The 26,045-nt window shown below is 37.2% G+C and overlaps 1 protein-coding gene across 4 annotated transcripts; it reads left to right on the forward strand.

Annotated features, from left to right (window-relative positions):
• Window positions 1-6: 6 nt before the first annotated feature.
• LOC308063285 (protein adenylyltransferase SelO-like) lies at window positions 7-25,950 on the forward strand (the record flags this gene model as incomplete). 4 transcript variants are annotated; one of them, XM_080386025.1, is made up of 19 exons in its annotated part: window positions 7-211; window positions 1,372-1,490; window positions 1,734-1,862; window positions 2,581-2,645; window positions 2,753-2,809; window positions 2,909-3,007; window positions 7,507-7,574; window positions 8,268-8,355; window positions 10,152-10,221; window positions 10,860-10,932; window positions 11,641-11,724; window positions 13,665-13,794; window positions 14,454-14,498; window positions 14,585-14,666; window positions 14,757-14,849; window positions 18,301-18,380; window positions 19,242-19,285; window positions 24,825-24,904; window positions 25,234-25,950. In XM_080386025.1, 19 exons carry the CDS (start codon window positions 7-9, stop codon window positions 25,354-25,356), a joined length of 1,734 nt encoding a protein of 577 aa, XP_080242151.1. In that variant the 3' UTR covers window positions 25,357-25,950. The 4 variants fall into 4 exon arrangements, with proteins under 4 accessions (XP_080242151.1, XP_080242152.1, XP_080242154.1 ...); XM_080386027.1 differs by having other exon boundaries at window positions 70-407; XM_080386026.1 differs by lacking the exons at window positions 18,301-18,380; window positions 19,242-19,285; window positions 24,825-24,904; window positions 25,234-25,950 and adding an exon at window positions 17,121-17,996.
• Between the last annotated feature and the right edge of the window lie 95 nt (window positions 25,951-26,045).

Consider the following 26,045-nt stretch of genomic DNA (forward strand, 5'->3'; position numbering starts at 1 on the left):
GCGGACATGTGGTGGCCCCCCTGGCTGGCCGCCTGGCTGGCCTGGGTCTGTGGGGCCGGGGCCGGGCGCACCGCGCCGCTCTGCGCCTCGGGCGGGCTCTGCCCGGCCGCGCTGGGCCCGAACGCCTCGCAGCCGGGGCCGGGCCGCTGCCCGCCGCGCCGCGGGGCCACCCAGCTCTGCGCCTGGGCCCTCTCCTCCGGCAGCCTCCTGGGTAGGGCCCGCGGCGGCTCGGGGGGGTCGCAGCAGCTGCTAAAGCGAGAGCTACGTGCAGACCTAGTGCACACTGTGAAATACTGTTAAACTTCCTCCCCCTTCTTTTTTTGTATTAGCAGTTTATCGTAATGGAGAGAGGCGCGAGTCCCAATAATGTGTTAATGCAAAATTGATGGCCTGGCCTGTCATTTGGAGTAGCAAAGCAGTATACCTCTCAGGCATAGAGAATTACCTGTAATAACAAAGATAATTTGCATGATAACATTACAGAAACAATTTCATTGGGTGTTACAATTGCTTTCAAGCATTAACAAACAATAAGTGATAAATGTTGTGGCAGCTGCCTGTAACAGGATTTTTCATTAGAGATATTGAGAAACGTGGCTAACAAGTAGTCTCCAGAGATGCTAACTTTAATTTTTTACTAAACAGTGACTGTGAGGTACTGGGATTTTATAATTAACATAGATTTTTAAGATTGTTGCAAGCAAAAATCCATAAGGACATTAAAACACACAGCATTAGTCCAGTGTTTTAGAACAGTGTTTGTCTTCTGTTACGATGGATGAGGGTGCGGAGTAGCTCTGAAGGAAGAATGAAGCACATCTTTTGAGTACATATGTTACGCTACAGCAAGAACTGTGTCTCTGACCCTTTAGTTCACTGTTTACATTACTCAGAGAAGACTACAAGCTGGTTTCTTAGCTTACTTGGTGATCATCATTGCATATGGACTGTATATCAGTTACCAGTGCACAGTGTTGCACTACATCATTCATCTGCAGGGAGAGCTGAACTTTTCTGTCTCATGCAAATTATCTTTTAGGGTTGCATATAATTGAGTGTAATATAAGACTGCCATGAAACTGTTCTAATCAGTCAACTGAACCTATGCTTAAATATGTTTTAGATCTTAAAACTGGCATGCCCTACTGGTTTCTTTAACTGCAGAATTCAGTCTTTCTTTGCAGAAGTCCCAAACAGAATAAAAACCTGTATTTATTTGGGCTTGCTTTTAATGCAGGCTCAATATACATTGTAATAGGCAGGTTTTCATTGCTTCTGAAGTATTTTGATTGGATTTAAGGGGAAATGTATTAAGAAGAATACGTCTAATTGCTTTTTAAAGAACATTTCGTGTGTGTTTGATGTTTACAGATCCTTTTCCAATTGATGTGATCCAGGAAAATTATGTCCGTAATGTGAGAAACTGCATTTTTTCAATTGTCTATCCTACACCTTTTAAATCTAGAGTTCGTCTTGTAGCTGTTTCAAAGGTTGGCTATTATTTATTTTTCTTCCTTTCTAATTAGTAGAGATTGTTGATACATGTACTAACATATATTTTAATATTCATATGCTCTTTATTGTGAAAGCTTCTCACCTATATATGTTAAACAAATACAACATATGAAACTTACTGTGGGATGTCTTTGAATAACAATGTCTGTAGAGAAAACACATTACAATTGAAAAATCTGATCATATTCAAGTACCATCTGTATTATTTTTTTGACCAGGAAGTTCTTGAAGATATTTTGGATCTTGATATATCTATCAAAGGATCATCTGATTTTCTTCACTTTGTCAGTGGTGGGAAAGTGGTACTTGGGTCTGTTCCATTGGCCCATAGGTATGGTGGTCATCAGGTAACTATGGCACTCATTCTTCCAGGTGGAATTATGTAGGTCTTTTCACATTAATTATGCCTGTAAGTATATGAACACTTATGAACATTTTGATCACAGATTTGTTCTTCATAAGGGGTTGCAGATGGAACAGAACTACAGCACTCTTTCATGGTTCCATGTCTGCTTTCTCTGCTCCTGTTTATGCCAGAAGCAAATTACCTTTTTAAGTTCCATTAGCTGTGGAGTCTGCTCAGCACACCTGTGGCCTAACAAGCTCTGATTCATGATAGGTATTACCAGCTCTGAGGAGTGAAGAAGGCAGAGTCTCACTTCAATACCATGATTACTAAGCGTTAAGTTTCTTTGAAATGGGTTAGATTATTCATGGAAAAGAATGGTAGAATTTGGTTTGTAATTTCCAATTAAAATTACAAGCTGTGTCAGTTTAAAGACTCATTATACAAAAGAGACAGGGCTGTAGCTGTACATCGTAGCTGGAAGGTAAAGAAAAAAGTGGGGATTACTGGCATTATTCTTTTTCTGTGGTTTTCTGATTCATTATTGGTGAGTGTGGAAATAGAGCTTTAGGGATATCTTAATGACTGCCTAAGCAAATGTGTCATTATGTTTCATTGTATTGTGTAGATCACAGAAAATCTACATATAATCTGTACCATTTCAATTATAACTGCTCTAAATGATAGAAGAAAATAACTTGATTTTTCATTTTTGTTAGTTTGGTAGCTGGGCAGGTCAGCTGGGTGATGGAAGAGCCCACTTGATTGGAGTATATACAAACAGGTGTGACTTTTTTTTTTTTAAGTGACTGATTCAACTCTGTATTCTGTTTAGCTGATTCATGCATTTCCCAAGGTGTACTGCTAGAAATGCTACTGGTATTTTTGCAGGCATGGCGAGAGGTGGGAACTGCAGTTAAAAGGCTCGGGAAAGACCCCATATTCCAGGTAAGTTGCAATTAATCTATGTGCACCAAAACTGTATGTTGACTTTTTGAAATTTCCTTTGATTTTGTGACCTATTCCTTATTTCTCTGTTCTCCATAGGAATGGCGATGGAAGAGCTGTGCTTCGCTCTTCTGTGAGAGAGTTTTTGTGTAGCGAGGCCATGCGCTATCTTGGAATTCCTACAAGCAGAGCTGCTAGGTATTTTTCTTTTCTTTTTCACAGCATCCTAATTTACAGGTAATTTTGTGACTGAGTTTCACTGAGCATCAATAAAACAGGACAGTTAGTTTCCAAGAGGATACATCTTTCTTTTCATATGTATGCAAATCAGAACAAAATACATCCCTGCAGTTTTGTAGATTTTTGGATAAAACTTTCCAGTAATAATGAGATCCAGCAATTAATTCATTCACTTTTCCCTTTTGTATGCTTTAAAGTACTACTTTGTTTAAATATGACATCACGTTCTGTCTGTGTCTTGCAGTGAACAGCTGTTGTTCACTTGTAAGACTGTCTTAACTGAATTCCCTTAATTTGAAATCTGTTTTTTGTAAAGAAAGTAATAAGTGCAAGTTAAATTGAGTTAATACCTGACACTAACTCCCCTCTCCAGCTTTTATGACACTGCCATCAAGATCTTCTTCTCTTTTTAAAAAAAAAAATTGTTCTCTCCCTTGTTGCACACCAAAAAATTTGCAAAACCAGCAGAACTAGATTCCTGCCCTGTAAATGATAATAATGCCTTTAGTATATGTGGATAATCAATGAGTCTATTAAGATATTTTACATGGTTAATAAGTGAGTCTTTTATTAATTTAGCATTTGGATTAATTTTTCTAGAATCAGGTCAAGTAGGAAAATGGAAGTGGCTATTTCTGTATTGTCGTAGTCACCTAGTTGCAATTTTTAGGATTGGTAGGAAAAATTGTCAGTCAGATGAATAGACATTAATATTGGAGGTAGTGCTGAATATAGGTAATTGCTGTCAATTCTTTATTTGTACAAACACCTTTTGAGCAGAGAGGGAGATTTTGTAAAAAAAATAAAATTAAAACTACTTCTGTTTGAACCAAAGAAGACTAATACATTCACTCATTTGGATGATTTTCTCAGAATTAAGTAAACTGAATTTTTCAGATGATCATGTTTAAAATGTCAAGTTCATTTTTTGTTCCAGGTAGTCTGATGTCTGTACTCTGGCATTTCAGGCTTTAAAAAAACAAGTGTTCTGCAGCAAAGGCCTGTACTCAGCTGCTACATGACGAGGTGTCTTTATTTGCAAAATGTCTGCAAATCTCTCTAGCATTAATTCTAACACATTTGCTCTGTTGAAGTGCAGTGTTTGTAAATGACATTTTTGATGGTTTATTCACTGACTTCACCTTGAGACCCTTTGCTGTTGGCTGTTAATGCAAAACTTTAAATCTGTCTGAATACCAGCAGGAAAGCATCTGGCAAGGTTATAGCCTTTCTGCGCTGTCATCTCAACAAATTGTTCAGTGTAAAACCAATTTGAAATCACTCTTTAACTGTGCACAAATTCTGTTGAATACAGAGTGTGCTTTAGTTCTCTGCTGGCAAATTGGTTAAATGCCTGCCTCTCTCAACTGCTGTACGAGCTCTCCAGACTGTTCAAGACTTCATTTGGAAAAAAACCCAGCTGATACCCATATTCTTCCCAATGGGGAGCTGTTATACTGAGGCTGGTGGGATGCACTTACAGAGGTCTTGTCAAGTCTTGGCAGAAATGTGGGGAAAAGCCTTACAGCTTATCCCAGAACACCCAGCAGGTTGGTTTGCTCTATTAATTTTCAGTACTGTGTTCCCAATGGGGTGCTACAGTTCTGTGGCAGCCTGTACTGCCACATAAAGAACACTTCTTCATATGGTACCATTTTAGTCACATACTGGCATTACCAGTGAGCAGTGTAACGCATTGTCAAAAAAGTGAGTCAATAAGCAGTTTTCAGAGTGGCCCTTACTTGCATAGGGCTTGATGTTCATGCAAACAGAGCACGTGGGAGTGTAAAATCCAGCTCTTAAGCTAGAGCTGGGGTAGGGAGGGATACAATCCATCCATCCTTCTGTGAGTGCTGTTCCAGGTTCTCTGGTGTAAGAGCAATTTTAGTGCTCCGTTTCTTGTAGTTGAGTGCATGTCTGGTGTCCTGCTGCCTTCTTGCAAGTAATGGTATGTATCAACCACAGGGACCATTTGAAAACTATTTTTGTAGTGGGAATGCAGGTATTTTTATGTGGCTGCTGGGCTATCTGTGTTGCACATCCATTAACTTGTATTAGTAACTAACCAAGTGTTGATGCCTCTGTAGATATTTTGTCAATAATAAGATAAATGCTGGTATTCTGCAGGAATTTTGCAAGGAGACTGCTAAGAATTACATAGTCAAAAGGAAGCAACCCTTCTGGCAGAGGTCTGCTAAAACCAGTACAATTTAGAAGCATCATTATCCTGACTCCTGTCCTGTAGTGCTCCAATGCACGCGATATTTTGTTAGTGTCTGGGGTTCATTCCCTGTATTTGAAAACTTATGGTTTTCTTGAGGGGTTAGGATTTTCCATATCATTTATGTCAGCACTTTTTGTACTTAATCCTACAGATGTACTGATCATATCTGATCATTTCCAGAAGAGTCTTTTTTTGAAAGAATTTACTAATGTTGCTTGTATCAGTACAGCTCCAGTAATGGGAGCAGATTGATTTCTAGATACTTTTTCCCTCCTTCTGGAACAATTCACAGCCTGGTTTTTGCAGTTAACAGAGAATGTTCAGTTTGGATAGCTATTAGATACCTTCAAAAATACTGAATATACTACTACTACTAATGATAATTTAGTTTCTAAGCCACAGTTACTGTTGCAAGCAACTGCACTGTGTAAGATTTCGGTCAAATCATTCCTTTCCATGATTGTTTGTACATATTATATGCATAACCCATATTTTTGGTCTAACTAAATTCTTTCTAAAATTTTGATGCTAGGTTATGTAAAACCACTATCTAGTATACTCTAAAAATATAACACTTGGGAGTTTTAACGCTGTGACTGCCCTAGTCATGTTTATGAGTGGAATATTAGGTTTGTCTCTGGTTCTTTTCTGTGTATCTCCAAGGAAAGTTTGGTTCTGTTGTCTGTGCAGTCTTCGACTACATAATAGATAGCAGCTATAAGTAGCTGCATTGAATTTCAAATAGCATGCCACACAACTATTTTGAATCATAGAATGGTTTGGGTTGGAAGGGACCTTTAAAGGTCATCTAGTCCAATCCCCCTGCAACGAGCAGGGACATCTTCAACTAGATCACGTTACTCAAAGCCCCACCCAATGTGGCCTTGAGTGTTTCCAGGGATGGGGCATCTACCACTTCTCTAGGCAACCAGCATTTCACCATCCTCATTGTAAAAAAAATGTCTTCCTTATATCTAGCCTAAATCTACCCTCTTTTATTTTTAAAGCCATTATGCCTTGTCCTATTACAACAGGCCCTACGAAAAAGTTTGTCCCCATCTTTCTTACAAGCCCCCTTTGAGTATTAAAAGGATGCAATAAGGTCTCCCTGGAGCCTTTTCTTTTCCAGGCTGAACAACCCAGTTCTGTCAGCCTTTCCTCACAGGAGTGTTCCATCCCCTGGATCATTTTTGTGGCCCTCCTCTGGACCCACTCCAACAGGTCCATGTCTCTCCCGAAGAGAATAATGTTTTCCAGTTATCAGCAAGCAAAGATAAAGAATTATACAAAATGAACTAAATTTTCCTGCTGTTCGACTCTTGAACAAGAAGTCCTCTGTGCCTATTGAGGGGTCAATACCTCAGAGCATAGCACTGAGCCTTACTTCTGCTGGATTCAGTGTAATCCCAGTTGTTTTGGAGAGAGAACTTCCTACATGTTAACCTTGGGGGCATATGATGCCCTTGTATAGTTTGTGAGGATTGATTCCATTTTATTTTGCTTGATAGAACAGAAAATACAGTGAAATTACATATTTTATTTTGTGAAATGAATTAATGTTGTGAAATACTTTATAGCAAGGAAAGTTGTTCCAAGCACTCACAAATCTCAGTATTCGGGTAGATTGTGCAGAATTTTAAGGCAAATGAAAGGAAGAGTTTGTTTTTAAAAATCCAAGTGCAAGAGAAAGGGATAATTATAATGTATCATCAGAATTATGCCTGTTTTGTGGGTTGATAGTATTTGAAGAGCTCCTGATTGCTAAGGGTCCCAGGTCTGTCCCCAAAGATCCTGAGACAACAGTTTTGGCTCATGTAAAGGGCAACCTGCATCTGATGCAACAATTTGGTTTCTATTTTCTCTGTCCTTCTAATTTTGCTGTTGTCCTCAGGGAAATTGTGGCTTACATAACGTTATCATCACACTAATCTGTCACTGGGGTTCCAGATGAATGCAGTATTTTTTTTTATTATTATTTTTTTGGTGCAACCTCCTCCTCTAGAACAGTTTAAGTAATGGAAATTGGACAACATTGTATGAATACAAAATAAATGCATCTTGCTTTTATATGCTCAGCTTACTGTTTGCCTGTGTCATTTGTAAATACAAAACTATGCCAGCAAAAATAGCTTTCCTTTTTTTGAAATAAAGTTATATAAAATATGACTTGATTTTCATTGTAAATTCTTTTTCCTAAGATAACTTTTTAATGTCCATTTCTTGTTTGTTACAGCTTAGTTGTAAGTGATGATGATGTGTGGAGAGACCAGTTCTACAATGGAAATATTAAGAAAGAAAGAGGTAATAAACACATTTCAAGATATGTTGCAACACTGTAACTTAGTTCTCCATTTAATATGTCATATATGTGTAATAAAAAGTACTAAATAGGCTTCATTTCATTTATTAAGATACAGAACCTCTCCTGAGAAAATGGGTCTGAAACATATCTTAGTTAAAGAAATGAAGCCCTATGAACAGGTCTGCTATGATTGTGGCATACGTGTTGTAGTGGTATAATTTTTATTTTCACTTGCCATTAGGAAAATGGTACTGAAAGCTAGGGAAATTTTCCACTGTTCCAATAGCAATACTAGGATGGTGGGAATGCTACTGTGACTGTGCCATTGCTACATCATCTACATCTGCTCTGAAAAAGAGTGGGATGGCAGAGCATGGGGAAAAATCTATTTATGTTGGGTTTTCCTTTGTTCCTAGCATGTCTGGAGTTATTCTAGTATTAATGCAGTGCTGGAATTTTGCCTGTGTTTGCTGGTATAGCAAATTAGGCTTTATCACTAAAATGTATGTGTAGTGAAGTAATATTATAAATATTCATTTGTTATGCATCTAGCATACTTACAAAAATACCAGTTTAACTATGCATATATAAATTCTTCGTCTACAGGAACAACACATGACAGCTTTTACTATGGATTTATTTTATTTTGGTGATACTCTGTTTACATTTAAACATATGTGTCTGTATTTAAGGTGCAATAGTGCTACGTCTTGCCAAATCGTGGTTTCGTATAGGATCCTTAGAAATTTTAGCTCATTCTGGGGAACTGGACTTACTCAGGTTTGAATTTAATCTTCATAGTGACTATATTACTTTTCTTAACAATCAAATATGTATTAGAATAAAGTATATACAGTTGGAATTTAGACATAGATTATTTACAAAGGAAGATTGCATAATTTGGAAAGATAACCTGCTATTTTTATGCAAGCATACAAAAGATCTTGCCTCGTAAGGGTAAAACCCCCTAGATGTTTCTGAAGGCCTGGATCTTGCAAAATGAGAAAGGTTTTATAGCTGAAATACTTTTGGTAACTAAGCACTAGTTTTTTGTTTTGGAAGGATTTGTAAATGTGAAGTATAAGTTCTGGCATTTCTCATAGTTGTCTGTGAAGCTAAATTAACAGAAATATGAAATAAATGACTAACATAGGTATGTTGTATAAAGTATGCTCTCTAGAAATATGCAGAACCAGAGAATTGTACTAGGTAAGAAATTATTGCATGGTTTTAAGCCTCTGAGCAATGTTAATTTGCGTGTCAAGCAATTAGCATGACAAACATTTAGGTCTACTGTAAATATTTAAAAGTTGGTCATTTCTCAGGAGCGATACTCATTTTTAAGCACCCCAGAACAATTTGTAAGAGCTCAAAGCAGCAGTTGTACGGTGTAGTAACTGAGAACTCAGTTTAACTTCCCACATCATTCCATGCTGTCTGTCTGGGGGTTTTTTTGTTTGTTTTTTTTTAAATCTCACAGCAGATTTTCATTGTAGAACTGAAATACTGATTTTAAGTTTTGTTTTGGGGTTTTTTTTGGTTAAAATGTTTGTGACCCAGTGGATTTAAGGAGAATGTAAGAGGAGTAAGGATCACTTGTAGCCATACGAAATAGATGTCTCCTGCCTGCCTGTTTCAGAGAGGGGCTCAGAAGGGGCAGGCCAAGGCTCGTATGACTGTGCTTCTTCCTCAGAGTAGGTCTTGAAAGAGGATGTCCTGGAGCAACCTGCTGAAATTCAGAGGCAGTAGGCTGGACACCCTTCTAAAGGTCAGGTTGCTAGGTACTGTGATAAAACCATCACAATTTGAGGAGAGTTTAGTGATTTGCTCCAACAACCTGATGAGAAGGTAAAATCTAAATATTTGAGGGCGTACCCACACAGCCTTGGCCGGGTCCAGCCCTTGGCCCGGTCCAGCCCTTGCCCAGGTCGCCTGCCTGTCGTGTAGATGCTGCTTACGGCTCCATGTGCCAGTGGCTTTGGCTGGCTGTGACCACAAGAGGGTCCTACAGGGAGCTCCTAAATGTACTAGATACCAGCCACTCCAAAGCTTTAGATCTGGGAAGATATACATCGGACAGGCATTGCGATTTTTAATGCATGTATCCCCGTTTCCTGAGCCTGTCTTGCAAGACTGTGCAGCCCTGTCTTGGGAGTGGCCAGTTACTATGGCAAGTAACCTTACTTCATAAGAATTCAGCCATAAAATTTTCGTTGTGATAATTCTGATCTAGAATTATTCCTTGTAGTCATATACTTTTTTTGGATACAGAAACTTCCCTAAAAAATTGATATTACCACATGCAAAACCAGATCCCAGTGTCTTCTGAAATCTGTGGGAATAATTTTAAAATACATCGCAGTATCCAGTCATATTTATGACAGGAACCTTAGGTTTTATCTCTAAGCATTTATAAGGGCTTAATCCAATACTCATTGGAATAGATTGATTGAGTTTTTGAATAACTATTTGCAGCAAGCTGTAGATCAGCATTTAACTGTTTAAAACCAAGAATTTTGAATCATCAGTTTTAGAGGTACAGCTTTGTTTAAAGAATTCTGCCTCCCCTATTACAGAAGATTGCTAGACTTTATCATCCAGGAACATTTTCCATCAATAGCCATGAATGATTCAAATAGATATCTGGTAAGTGCTTAAGTCTTGGTAAGTTACTTTTTATTTTCCACAAGCATGTAAGCAAAAATTATAAAAAGCTTATCAGAGTTTCAAGTTTTAAATTTTTTAATAATTTGAAGTAAGCTTCCAGGTTTTATTAGTGGAAGTTTGTTAATTGCCTTCAGAAACCTGCTTCTTGAATTTATTTTTTTCTCAAAGTTGAATACAAACATTCTTTTTTTTTCTCAAATACAAACATTCTTCACCACTTTTTGTTATGGAAATGTTTATTGGGAAGCTTCCCTTTTCTGTTTTGTTCTCTTACTGCTCAGATTGAGCAGTGGCCATGAAGTGATGTATTATGCTTTTTCTAGTATAATGTAGCATATATAGTATATGCACTAGTATATGTAGTATCTTTGTTCCTTTTTTTTTTGACTTTTTAATTTCTTTTAGGGCATCTATGTACTTACATAACTATAGTCTTTGCTGGATAAGGTTATTGTGCAGTCACATCATTTAGAATGTGAATGAAAAGTCCTGACAGAGACAGACTTCTAAAAATAGATGGCGACATATTTCTAAAGTGAATCAAATGTTTATAATATTTATTGTATTCCATATCTTTGATTCGGAGGACTTGAAGTAAAAGATATATTTGATTTTAGGAATTTTTCTCTACAGTCGTATCGGAGACTGCAAATCTGATTGCATTGTGGATGTCTGTGGGGTTTGCACATGGTAAGCTGCAGTAGATGGCATTGGCTTTACAGGAGGGACTGCAGTCATATAGTTAAAGATGGATTTTATTTGTCACTGTTTTTCAGTTCATCTGATGTCTTTGCCTACAGCAGTATCATCTGTTATGCATTAATAGAATTTTCTTTTTCATAACAGAGTTAGGAGCACTCTCTGATCTTTCAAAGCACGACTGTATCTGACAGAAGCAAGAATTCTCAGAATTGTTGCAGTAGTCTGATGTACTATTTATTGATGATATATATAATCGCTCTGAATTTGATGCATCTACATAAAACCCTGGCCCTTGACAGTGTACAGGATACAGTGCTGTCCACCTTTGCTTCAGATCTGCATTATGAAAAATAAAATAGCATTGTCTTGCTAGTACAACACCCAGTCAACTTGCAAGAAAGCATCTAAGGACCGATTTGCAAGATGCTGCCAATACTGTGTAGCAGTGAAAGGAAAAGGAAACAGTGCCACCTAGGTATAGAAACCAAATGCAAGACAATAGCAGTTTCTCATTTTCATACTTCATATGCATGCCAGGCCAAGGGCAAGAAAGACAGGTTTGTTTTCCAGAGTGTGATTTCTGAAAGGTAACTGCTCCAAAGTTCAATAGATTCAGTGGATCTATTTCACAGCAAACTTTCTGGAGACTACAGGAATTTTAACTTCTGTTTTTCCTTGTTTGTTGTTTAACTGTAGGTGTGTGCAATACAGATAACTTTAGTTTATTATCCATAACAATAGATTATGGTCCATTTGGATTTATGGAATCCTATGATCCAAGTGAGTATAGCATCTGTTTGTAAATATTTTACTTACAATAAATTCTTTGTATTAACTTCTATAATTTCTGTGTGCATGAAAACTAACATCATTAGTGGAAAAATCCCAAGCTGGTGTATTGTTTGAGGAGGTTTAGGGAAAAAAATTATATCAGAGGCCAGTTTTATGAGTTGAATAGATGCTACAACAGAAACATATAAAAAACTAAAATTGTGTGAGCAGCCAAAAGCTGCCTTATTATGGCCAAAAGTCAAAAGCTTTATAGTCACAGCAGCTAAATATATGTTGGAAGAAAGCAAATCAAACCTACCCAGTCATGGCATTGTTTCTTTGAAAACATGAACGCCATTGAGTCTGGGATTGATAAATATAGGTCCAGTATGTACATAAATGCATATTATTAGATTATTGTTTAGAGGTTGCACCTGAGTAAGCTTTAGAACCAGTAGTGGTTATCACGCTATCTGTTTCCCTGAGTTGCAGCCTCAAGATAAGGAAACGTCATGAGAGGAAATGTCTTATTGTGTCTATTGCATTGAAAAAACAGGTCTTTTCTGGGCTTATATCTTTGTATAGTGGGTTGACCCCAGCCAGCCATTAAGGATCCACCTGCCACTTGTTCACTCCGCACTTGGGCTGGTTGGGGGAGAGAACTGGAAGAGCAAAGATGAGAAAAGCTCATGGGTCAAGACGAAGACAGTTGAATAAGTGAAGGGGAAAAAAGGGGGTGGGGGCGACCAACAGGTGGTGCAAAGGCAATCAATCACTCACCACCTGCCACCACCAGTTAGTCCCTAGGCAATAACTGTCTTGGAAAAACTGCCCCCAGTTTTTATTGCTGAGCATGGAATTCTATGGTATGGAATTTCCCTTTGGTTGGCTGGGGTCAGCTGTGCCAGCTGTGTTCCCTTCTAGCTTCTTGCCCACCCCTAGCCTAACTTACTGTAGTTCCAGAGTGAGAACAGAGAAGCCCTTGATGCTGTGCAAGCGCTGCTCAGCAATAGCTAAAATATTGGTGTGTTATCAATACTGGTTTAGTTGCAAGTCTAAAACACAGCACCATACAGGCTGCTATGAAAAAAATTAACTCTGTCCCAGCCAGAACCAGTATACCCTAGAACCACATGAAATACTTCAGAGTTAAAGTTCAGATTGGAACCACTCACCAGATCTGCCAGATGTCACAGGTCTCGTCTTTAGTGGTCTGTTTGTTATTAATGGCCTCTGAGAGCTCAGGCAATGCTGTGTGCATTGATCAGCTTACCTGCACGTGAGCTGAGCGAGGGGTTCATACTGCATCCATTCAAAGACTGGTGCTGTAGGTACACATGCTTTGTACTTTTGGATAGCATTTACTTATGATCTCCCAAAAAATAGATTTCCATACTGGAACACACTAGCCCTCATTTTTATGTGAATACATAAAGTCTGTTTGTACAACTGAAAGAAATCTTGCTTAGGTGGCCTGTTTATTTAAACACAGGGTGTAAATTTATAAAATTTATAAATTTCTAAAATTTATACAGGTTACTTTACCAAAAATACTTACAAATCCTGAATCTCCTTGCACAGTTGTTTGCTTAGTGAGTGCTAAACCGTAGTGCTGTATGTAGTAAAAACATTGAATAAGACATTGTTTTAAGTGTAAAAACGGTGTTTTTCTGTTTAAACATCCAAATTTATTTTGTATCTTCAAGTAGGAAAACTGTGACATGGAAACTTGTCTGTGAAGGATGTATTCCTTAGATTTGCAAATAATATATCTTGAATTAATTCACTGTAACTAAGTATCCTTGTAATCTGATTTTAAATATTTAGTAACTTTAGGGCTTTTATTAGTTTGCTGTGTAAGTATAAAAATGAATGCACTTCAATATTTTAAAATTGATTGTTTATTGTGATTACTCTGTTGTGGAAAAGTAATGTTTTGTTTGAAACAGATTTTGTTCCAAACACATCTGATGATGAAAGTAGGTATAAAATAGGAAACCAGGCAAATGTTGGGCTGTTTAATCTGAGCAAGCTGTTACAAGCTCTAAAACCTTTACTGGATCCCAGACAAAAGCAGCTGTAAGTAATCCTTAAAATGTCTTCTTGCTTTAAAGAACTAGTGACATGGGAGACCCTCTAAGACCAAGCACATAGGAAAGAAAGGATTTGACTTCTAAATTTTATTTTTTTTTCCTAAGTGGAAATTGATTCTGAATTAATTATTGGCCAGAATAAGGTTAGAGGGAGGGGAGAAATTTTTTCATTTGTCATAAATAATAGCAAAAAATCACTGGAAGGCTGTCCTAGATATGTGGTCCATTCTCCTTTCACTAAGATTGGACCTTTGCCTGTAGTTTTCTATTCTGTCTAGCTTGTTCTTTAGGATGCTTACTTATGAAGACCGTACATCCTCCTGAAGTGATGAGGTAGTTTTTTAATACCCTATTGTAATGATTCCTAATATGAATCCTTTGTGTGATTTAAACTCGTGACTTCTTATTCAGTATGAAAAGGAAGAACATTGTATTTTTCTTCTTTACAGTGGCAATTTATGTGTTTGAAGTCTGTTAAAATGCTTCTCCTCAGTCTTTTTCCCATGACAGATCCCAGCTGATTCAGAATACCAATGTTTGCGAGATACCAGACAGAAGTAGTTTTCATTGCTCAGTGTACAGTGGGATTGTACCCACAGTAGTATTTCAGTTCCATAGGATTTGACATTTCTTTTGTTTTTGCAGAGCTTCCCAGATTTTGGAGGGGTATGGTGAGCACTATTACACCCGGTATGCAGTTCCAGAACTCAAGCCTTCTACTCACAATACTAAAATGATATGATGGAACAATTTCCTTACTTTGTTACTATTTTCAGTTTCACAGAACTATTCAAAACAAAATTGGGCCTTCTTGGGGAGAATAAGGATGATAACTATTTGATTGCTTTCCTCCTACAAGTGAGTTTACCTTACTTATTTTGTTGACAAACATCTGAACTGATATTCCATACTTTAAAAACAGTGATTGAAGTATCTTTATTTCACTAGCTTATGGAAGATACAAAGGCTGATTTTACAATGACGTTTCGACAGCTCAGTGAAATTACTGGAGACCAGCTAAAGGAGCTCCATATTCCTGAGGTATTAATACAAGCACCCAGTTTTAGGAATACTTAATATAAAATGAGTAAATCAAGTTGGACATAACCCTGGCATAATAGAGGATGTCCCAAGCCATGATTTGCCTGGGAAATGTGTCATTGTAGCATTATTAAGGGACAGGGAGACGAATACATGTGTCATGCTACCATCCCGTGTTAAGCCTGTGTCTTAGTGAAGGACATATATTCATGAAGAGTGCTAATGAGAGTGCTGAAGTCAGATTTTCAGCCTCTGGTATAGGTCAATATGAGTAGTCATAAATATTCATACACAGGTGGGAATGTGATTTTCTTCACATTTAAGATGGGTCTGCTAGGAAGAACTTCCCTCCCCCTCCCCCCTTCCTTTGTTTTACTTAAGGATGCCTTCTGGTAGTATTTTGTGAGACACAAGTGGAGTTAGATAGGGCTCATAAGGAAAAATTCAATCTCTGGTCAGTGAAACTATTCCTAATGTGGCTCAACCAGGTGGCCTAAACCTCTGCCCTCAGGCCTGTTGGGTTGTCTTGATATCTAATGATAAGTGAGATCCCATCTCATCATAAACTCTTGCTAGAATCTCAGCCCATAGTGGCCTCTGCCATTCCTTGGGCACAAGATTGGCTCTAAGTGTAGCTTAAAGCATTATAATACATTTTGTTATTCTGTCCTGACCAACCTGCTATCCCATCCTGTGTTGCTGATAACTCAGCCTACTTATTCTTCAGGAGCAAGTATAACCGTAAGAGATAAGAATATTAAAATAAAAGAGATAACTTCTTACCTGGATACAGTGCAATGTTTAGCAGTGAAAACAGTGCTGAAGTGTTTGACCTGGAGTAAGATGCTAGGCAAGTAATAATTGCATAAAAATGCAGAGGGGCAATTCTGAAAAGAAAGCTTGTAGATACCTGATCTGGAAAGAAAAATAGGAAGCCTTTTTGCAAGAGCCAAAATTATTTTTTTCTTTTTTTCCATGCCTTTTCCATGGGAGGAGTGTTATTCACTTTGTCTGGGAAACTTCATTGCCTTTCCCTAACTTCTGACTTATTTCTGTTTGTCTTTGAATCTGATTTAAAATGAGAGCAGGTGAACTTACGAGGTTGTTTTAGGGAGGAAAAACAACTGTACATAAAGCATAGAACGAAAATGAGGAGTTACTGTTTCTTTTTCCAGTTGAGTCCTAGATAATTAAGTGATTTGGACCAAATTCTCTGTTTTTCTTTGTTTTCTTCTGTTTAAGGGATCTAACCTGACCTTTTCTATGAGCTTGGATCCATTAATAGTTAAAAAGCCGAGATTTTCTAGTAGTAAGCAACAAAAATACAAAGAGCCGTAGCTTTGGGTTTAATAATTTGTACAGAGGGGGTGATAAGAGGATGGGTGTGTTTGTAAGAGAAGTTTTTTTTTGTCATAGAATACAAAGGATTTTTCCATTTCTTAGTGGCCTGCATGTAGTAGGAGGAATGGAAGCCACCCCCATGCAGTATGGAGCCACTTCTGGACTACTGCAGTAGTGGCATTTATGGCAACTCCATCTCCCCTTCAGTGAAGGTGCAGGTTGAGGAACTAATGATGTTGGTGTATTCTGACCCTGCGGTTACACCAAAGGACATCTCCAGCCTTCACTTGGTAGCAGCTGACCATTTTTTTCACACGATGAAATGGTTTAGCCCCCAAGCACTGAGTCCCAAAACTGATGTTGTAAAGCAGGTACAATTTTATGCTGGTAAAAAGTTTTAATGTTTTGAAGAATTTTTTTCTTTTATTAAAGTGATTTGGTCTGCTGTTTATTCACACACTAATACTTTGTCAGGAGCAACGTAACTTCTCACGTTGGTTTGTAGATCTCTTATGGTTTTTTCAGCTGGACACCAAAATTGACCTAAAAATGCCAGAATCCTTTGGGAACACTGCAGGAGCCTTTACATTTAGTATTAACTGGAAACATTCTGAAATTCTCCCTAAAGCAGCTTAACCCTGTGCGTCTTTGAACAAATGTTTGACTCGCCTGTTACCTACCTGCTGTTCCCCCAATCTTTTGTAATTTTAATGCATTTCTATACTCAAATGTGGTTTTAATTATATTGACTCCGATTTATTTAAAAAAAACACGGATGTGATCAAAACTTTTTGTTCTTGCTTTTAATTTCCCTTACTTTTGCCCCTTTTTTTCTTATATATCTACTGTTTTCTTCCTTTTATCTGTGTCCATTTCTTTCTAATCTGTTCTTTCTCTGAAGTTGATTTATTTATTTATTTATTTATTTAGCTGTGGGCTTTGGCTACTTTCTCTCAACCGAGCAATACGAAGCACCTGTTAGCTCAGTGTAGTCTGCCAGGGAAGCAGAGTTTGTGGTGGTTGTCCAGCACTGGAGGCAGTAACCCCAGGCTGTGGTTTCTCTCTGCCTTTTCTAAGTTCAGTCTCCTCTCCCTTCTTCCTCTCCTGTTCTCTGTTCTCCTTCTTCTCCTATCCCTGTAGCCTTAAGTTCCCTTTTTTTTCCTACGCTTTATCTTTCTTTTTCAATATATTTTTCCTTATTTCACAATTCTGAAAAAAAAAATAATCCCTACAAATAGATCTGACATGTACAAAACTCAGAAGAGAGTAAAACCTGTAGTTATGTAGCCTAAAAAATAAAATAGGACACATAATAAGCCAAGGAAAAACAGGGATGAAGCGCTGGAGGTGTTTAGGTAGAATTTGCCATAACACAGGTGTATTAATATGGATGTATTGTGCTAGCAAAAATAAATTATTTATAGACAGAGGAAAAGATACTAGTAGAATTTGGGGGGGAGAGAACTCCTTCCCCTCTTAAATCCTTTTAATAATTTGTTGTCCTGATTTCAGTTGGGATAGGGTTAATTTTCTTCCTTGTAGCTAGTGCAGTGCTGTGGTTTGGATTTAGGATGAGAATAATGCTGATAACTCTGATTTTTTAGTTGTTGCTAAGCAGTGCTTACACTAAGTCAAGGGCTTTTCAGCTTCTCATGCTGAGGGGAGGCACAAGAAGCTGGGAAGGGACACAGCCAGGACAGCTGACCCAAACTGGCCAAAGGGATGTGATATCATGCTCAGTATATAAAATAGGGGGGAAGCTGGCCAGGGGCCACTGCTTGGGAGCAGGCTGGGCATCAGCTGGTGGTGAGCAATTGTTTTTCATTTGCATCACTTGTTTTTCTTGGGTTTTCTTTATCTGTCTTTTTGTTATTTTTCTTTTCATTGTGAATTATTATTATTATTGCTGTTACCAATTGTTAAACTGTTCTTATCTCTAAAATCAATTTTTCTTACTTTCACCCTTCTGATTCTCTGTGAATCAGTGAGCAGCTATGTGGGGCTTAGCTGCTGCCTGGGGTTAAACCACAACATTCATTTGCTTACTTTGGTTTTTGCTTATAGGAACAAAATTCTGATCATCTGCCATTAACTGCTGCTTTCTCTTTAGGAATTCTGGGCTCTCCAGGATCTTGGTAAACACAAGTTCTTTTCAGAATGGGTTACTATGTACCTCTTGCGATTAAGTCGGTAAGTGATGCAGTTTCAAGTGTTAGAATAGCACCAGATGTGTATTTGCCAGAAGCAGGCAACTAATCTGCAATGATTTTCCATAATTTTTAGCAGGTCTGTTAAACTGGCCCAAACATGGTTTTATATGCCTTTATTGTCTTTATGGTTCTAGATTGTACTAGATTCTATAATAATTACTATTGTAGCTCTATTTTGACACACAGGTACATAAAGCTGACATGGGAGCAGTGATCTGTAATTTTTTGTCCTTCATTCAGCATCCAATTGGATTCCTTTGAATAAGAATTTTGTTTAAATACCAGTCCTACAGATTAAATCCAAAAATCACAAACAGGCTTTGCAAATACATAGGAATGAGTAGTGTTTCGTTACTGGTATTACACTTATTTTTTTACTACGTACTAATACTGCTTTAGGATGACAGGGAGTGGAAGTTTAACAGTTGTGAATACACAAACTGTGTTTTGAAACTGCTGGTGTTACATAGATAGGAACATCCATGTTAGAACTTCCTACCAATTCCATTGTCTTAAATCAATAAAGAATGTGGTTTTCATAGTCATATATGGTGTGCATGGCTGGTAGTGGTGAAAAGAAATATGTATCAGGTACTTGGAAATTTTAGTCAAATGCAACTCTTGGAGAAAAAAATCAATACAAGATAACCAAACCTACAATAAAGTGTTCATTTTTTTCCAAATGTAATCATTCTTGGAGATTCATACCTGCTTCCTGAAGACAAAAGCAGAACACTTAATGATTTTAATGAAAGTCAAATAAAATATTTCTAAAAATAAGTAAGCATAACCCTCACTATTCTTTTTTTTTTTCTTCCTTTGGTTCGTTCTTCATGTGTAGTAACAAGGGTGATTCAGACACCAAGAGAAGAACAAGAATGACAAGTGAGTAAAACAATCCAAAGGAATCATATGCTTGGAGATGGCAACTATCTATTTACATAGGTTTCTTTAGTGTTAGTTATTTTTCCTTTTGAGGACGACTTAGATGTACTGTCTTTCTGAAGAGGAGAAACTCATTACACTGCTACAAATCTTGTAATACTATACATTCACTGTGGCTATCTCTGGTTTCACCCATGCTCATGATTAGAATCTACCCACGTGTGTATGGCTGGACCTGTAAATATATATGTATATATATATGTACTTTATGTACTTTTTACGTAAGTTAAATGATCAAGAAGTTCCTTGGCTGCAATGAAGCTTGCTTCCTCATTAGGGATCCTCCTTTTCCACTCCTAAAAAAAAAAATCAAATAATTAATTTAATTGTCTGTGTTTATGAAGAAATTAGTCTGGCCCAGATGCCCTCTGTTGTGAGGCGTGACTGAGTCGGTCATGTCAGTGGTCTGAGGCCTCAGGGTGTGAGATCATGGAAATGCACCACAGCTACTAGTCCAAGCTGATCTTCTCTAGATTCTGCTGGTTTGGAATAACAGAGCACACACCTGTTCATATTTCAGGTGATTGAAATCACATGTGATAAAGACCTCATGACGAAGACTTTTCCTATCAGTATCCACAAAGGCTGCTCTAACCTGTGTCACGCCGTATGTGAATATAGACATTGAGGCAATCCAGCTCAGCTGCCCAGCTGTGGTCTATTGCATATCAATCCTTATTTACCAGCTTGTTTATTTTTCTTTCAGTTTTTGTTTACCTTTTTATATTTTTTTTATCTTAATTTTTTCTTACCCCCTTTCTACAGTTTCCATTTGGGGGTTCAGGAAATGCCAGGCCTCCAGCTTGTTCCATGCTTTGGTGCTTGTGGACTTGATTAATAATTTTTTTTTCCCATTTTGATTCCCTTTAAGAACTTAAGAATTATTTGCCCATGGGAACATGGTTGTTTCTATCTTGTCATGTCTCAAGTGAGGCTTCACCTTAGTGTCTTGAAATGGTGGACACGCTCTAGCTGCTCCCCAAGTTGTAACTTCATTGCAAAGTAGGATTTGATTTCCCTGTGAGAGATGCCCTTCCTCTTTGCTGTGTCTGCTTTTCCCAAGTGCAGGCAACATCTTTTCCTTTAGCAGTCTGTGAATGTGTCAGTTTGCATTGCACAGAAGAACATTGCTCTTCTCCAGTGAGGAACCTTTGATAACATCAGGAGTTAAAGGAAAGTACTTTGATTTTCCAAGTTATTCTAAATACAGAATGGTAGAGGTATTGTATTTAGCTGTCTGTCACAGCAGATATGAAATTCTAAGAATTATTGAGAGAGAGATCTTTTTGGATCTGCAGTAAGCTGTGGTAAGTATGTGAAATTTGCCTATAAAAGATAATGAGCAACTGAAAATCTCTGTCCAAAAAGGGATGAAGGAAGTGCAGGATATGATCAAACTCTGACAAGAGGTATTGTAAGCTTCAATGTTACACTGCTTTGCAGGGTGTTTTATTCTTCTTTTTAATGGAAATGGCTGTAGGTTTTTATTGGATACTAATTGGCTGCTTTCTTCAAAAGCTTTAACTGTTTTAGTAGGAAAATGGCAGGAGATAGCACTGACTTTCAGTGATAAGATTGTAAAAACTACATAGGGCACAATTTATCATCACATGGACCTTCAAGTTTGCATCCATATTTTCTAACCAAGGCTCTGTCCATTTTTAGAAACACTACTTAGAATTTTACATGTATTTTTAGAAAGTTAATATGAAAACAGTTATGAAAAGGAAAGGTTTGTTTTATTTGTATTTTGGTAGGTTTAATAAGGTTCAACTGTGGGACATTGAGGCTTTTAGCTCAACTACTATTTTAAGGTTCAAGCTCCCCTGTTTTCCTCTGCTAAAATTTAATGCTGAAAACTGTCTAAATACCCTCCTTATTTTCCTATGGTTTTTTTTTAATCTGCTTTCAGAGAAAATCATGACATTCTGAGTTTTTATTCCAAATCAGAAACTACCCTAGTCTGGGCATGATCTTCTGCAAACCAGCACTGTGTTTTTCCACATGTACCTCAGAGGATCTTATACTTCAGGAGAGAGACAAAACAAGGAAAAGCTTTTGCCTTCAGGATCACACTTGGCACTAGTGGTCTCAGTTTTGGTAGCAGTCCAAAACTTGATATGCAGAGATTGATGTTTAAGTTACTTAAGTTTTCTTCCATATAATTGGTCTTCACTCTATATTCATACATCAGAGCTGCAGGAATTTGTAACAGGCTACAGATGTTAATTTGTTACTGTTTTATGAAAAATCTGTTTTTCCTTTTGAAATCAACAGATCTTGGTACATTTTTGCTAGCTTCTCCATATTACAGTGTGACTGAAGTTTCTTACAGAGTTTTTGTTGTTGTTGTTTTCTTTTATATCCATAATTATTTAAATAGATCTCTTAGATGCCCCTTGTGGTCTCTTTAGAATTGTTCTTTTTTGTTCAATAATGGCTTGTAACAGTTGTCCCTTGTCAGTACAACTTGCAGCAGAAATCTGGTTCAACTCAGTCAACTGTGGATTTTTACTCAGCATTTCATGTTAAACACAAAACTGTTGTGGCTCTCTAGGTTTTTATATGGGTTGGTAAGTCCCACTAAATTCCATATCGCTGTCTTTACTATTGACTGACCTTGAATATATAGCCATTAACACCTCATTTTTCATCACCTTTCCCTCATCATTAGCAAATGTAGTAAAATGTCTCATTTCTGAAAGTACATTACCTTGAAGTGTTTGAAGTTGATCACTTATTAGTTATCTTTAATTTTTTTCTCTCTTCATTTAGTTTTTTAGTTCTTAGTAGCACTTTTTCTTGTGCTGCCTAAACTTGGTTCCTTAGGAATTGATCAAAAAGTTTTGACGATCTAGATCCCAATACAAGTCTATAATTGTATTTCTTTACAAAAGAAACATGTACAAAAAATACAAAATTGTAGACCAGATCATAAAATGCTCAGAAGGGCACAACGTTTCTTGTGTTTTGTCCTTTTCTTATCTGGCTTGTCTGACTCTTTCATAATTATCTTGTCACTTGTGTTAATTACAGGTACCTTTAACGCCACTGTGAAACTTGTCAATTTGTAATTGTTAAGAATATATTTCTGGGACAAATATTCTTCTGCTAATATGAGTCATGTTTTTAATGTGAATTATCTTTTGTTGTATGAGTCATATGTTAACTTCACCTTTTAAATATTCTTTTAATATTGTTATCACATGTTACTATTGAATACGCATTTACTGGATTAAATCAAATACTTGGCCAGAGCAAATTATTTTGCTAAGTGGGTAAACACTATTTTTTAGCAATTAGGGCCTTTATCAGGGTTTCAGATAGCTAGTCGTGTTTTGTGGCTTTTGTTTAATATATGTAAACATAATGTGCAAATTTTAATAATGTGGAAAAAAAATAATGTCCGTATCTGGATGGATTGCATCTCAGTCTTTGTTCTCATGGAAGTCAGCACCTGGACATTGTGCTGGAATGTTGTTCTATTACCTGGGAAGCTTTTATAAAGAAGGGAGTGGCAGTGCCACCTGAGATGCCTCTGGTTTTGGCCCATGGTCTGCTTTTGTAGGAGAGGTTCCCTTTCTCTCTTTTGGCAGGAACACAAGTGGTCAGAGTTCAGCACTTAGAGGGATTTTTTTTGTCCTTTTCTAAGTATCAGAAACACCCTTTGTGTAACGCTGCTGTATGTCAAATCTTGTGGCTTAAAATGGTTATCATTCAGTTGCAAACATAAAGAATGTCATTGTATTGTGATACACAAAATAATCATGCAAGTATTGTTTCGCTGATTACATAGCTTCAGTAAATTCTAGTTTGTTAGCTGGTTAAAGGGTGCTTTTTAGAAGCTGTGCTTATTAGAGAGAAGTCTGTTTGCTGCGCTAGGCATTAATTCTGTATGGAGAGCTATTAAATATGAATAAAAGTCCTGTGACTGTCTAACCACAGAACCTTAGGAGGAGCCAGTCATAGCTTCTCTCAATTGTCTTGGTAGCCAGCTAGGATAAACAAGTTATGTTTGCAAGCTGAAGGAGCAGTGCAAGAAGATGCAAGAACAGAATGAATTGGGAAATGGAAATAGATTAAGTTTAACCCTTTTATCAAAAATATTGTTTCTGATCTTCCCCCTGCTAATATAATATATTATTTGTAAATAAAATAATGCAACAACTAACTGAGTAGAGGGAAGTTTGGGATGGTGATGTTGATGAATACTCTGCTTTCTCTAATACCCCGTTCAAATATGCTGTAAGGGTGTTTATAAGAATATTTTATAAAGCCTCATGGATTTTTTGAAAGAAATATATTAAATCAGTGCTTACTCATATAAAACCTACCGGGACATCAGTGGAAAGGGAAGGAACAGATGAAGTTTGGGTATGTCCATAAATCACAGACTTTTGATTTCAAGTCCATGGCTGAAATGCCTCTGGTATCACTAATTAATCTCTTCATGTAATCATAATCTACTGAATTCAGAAAATATGCAGACCAATGTCAAATTAAGACTTAGAACATTGTTGAAATTGATCTGTAACTTTGATTAGTAATTAAAGGCAAAACCTCCTGAAGTAGAATCCTAGGCTTTAATTGTAGACCAAAAAATAGTGAGTTGTGTTGACATTATCCACTAAAAACCTGGTAATAATAACAACCGTGAATGCTTATGAGAATTGTCCTTGGCATACAATTTGACAGAACTCCTTTTATGAGCTGTTAGTTGCTGTCCTGTAAGATACAGACAAGTTTCCTAATTCAGCAGTTTAATTTTCAATGTCCCTGCAGTCTCCCTACTACTAACTGGACAGGATCAGCCTGGAACATGCCAGAGAAGCAGTATCGTTGTCCTGAGTGTTTCCAAAAAGATACAGCAGACAGTTGTGGAAAAAACTGGGGACACACCCCCGCCCCCCCCAGTTAAAAGGAGAATTCAAAAAGTAGTTTCTACTGAATCTGAATGCGACATTAAAGGCTTTTCTGGCTGAACTTTTGATATATGATATAGAAGAAGGAACGGCTAGGTACATATACTTCAATTTATACCTTAATAATTCCTTTTTACATTAAGTAATATAATACTCGTTTTTAGGATCTCCAGGGAGGTATTGACAACACTGAAATACACTTTCCAACAATGTAGCAGGAATCTTAGGTAAACTCATCACGTTTGAAAAGCCTGCAGGTGTTCATAACCGGAAATCCTTTGTGTATAGGATAATCCTCGTGATGCTCTACACTATTCTGCTTTTTGTTTGGCACTTTGGCATTACTGATTGTGCAAGTTTAAAAAAAATCCTTTCAGCAGGTTTTTCATATTTATATGAAATAAATAGATTTATTAATTCCTTTTCCTTTTTATGTGATTTTTTTTTTCTTGATCTGATAATTAAACCTTGAAGATTTCAATGATATTTCAATGACTGTGTTTTCCTTTTGTTGAATATGTCTAATTAAATTTAACATTATTTGCTTTTGATTTCAGCTGTTAATCCTAGATACATACTTAGGAATTGGATGGCAGAATCAGCAGTGAAAAAAGCTAATTTGAATGATTTCTCAGAGGTAAAATTATTTTTCTTTTAGGACATATTCATTAATAATTGGCACAATTGTTAATGAAACAGTTGTTGAATTTATACTTTGCACCTATACTACACTTTGGCCAACACTGTACTGTCTAATAGCAATTACTATTAAAAATATTAACAAAATTATTAACAGTATTAATTATAAATAACAGCAACAGTATTAATAGTAGTACTAATAACAGTAAGCAACTCATGTAGTAGTTTCTGGAGCCAGGAGGCTGCATAATATGAAATGGAAAAAACTTCTCTTGTTTTCAGAAAAAAAAAATTGTATAAAACCCTACCCATTTAAATTGCTTCCAGGTTCATCTCCTACAGAAGACTTTACAACATCCCTTTCGGAGGCAGCAGGCTGCAGAGACAGCAGGCTACTCCCTGCGCCCCCCAGCTTGGGCTAAGGATCTTAAAGTAAGCTGTTCATCCTGAGAGAAATCTGAACAAACAAGAAAAACGATCAGGGTTGGAGCTCAGGTCTTCAAATAGGATTAATGGATCAAGCAACGGGAACTTCTCTCCCTTATACTCTGTGGACTGGAATCTGCTGCTCCGCTAAGCAAGGCAAGGTCTTGACCAACTTTGTAAAGTCTAAAGATTAAAGAAATGGACCACTACGTATGATTGCATCAGCAAATTATACTGGCACTTGTAACTGCCCTTCATGTTCAGCTGTGCATTAATTTAAGTCCCAATATTTAATTCTGCCAAACTGTCACACTTAACCTGTCAGAATTCATGGCTGATCAGGTGGGTCTCAGTAACTTCTAATGGCTGTCAATTTAAAATCTATCTAAGCTAGTTTTAATGATACAGTATTTTGATGAATGTTCTCCTTGCTGTTACACACTGTTCCTATATAATTTTATTCTGAAGACACAGATGTTCTTAACTCCTTTTGCAGAGCTGGAACAGCAGATCGTCTTATACTTAGACCTTGTCATCTTTTCTCTTTTTGACTGTGTTTTGTCACATTAAACTGCCAACAAAGATGTAAACAAAATTCAATTAAATAGTGAGCAAAGATTTCTGTCTTGGGAGTGACTTGCCCAAAAGCAAACGCTGGTGTCTTTGCCAGTGCCAGGTGCCTATTGAGCCAGGCCCACTGCTCTCTGAGTGTA

This window comes from Falco punctatus, assembly GCF_963210335.1.
Source record: "Falco punctatus genome assembly, chromosome: 4".
NCBI lineage: Eukaryota > Metazoa > Chordata > Aves > Falconiformes > Falconidae > Falco > Falco punctatus.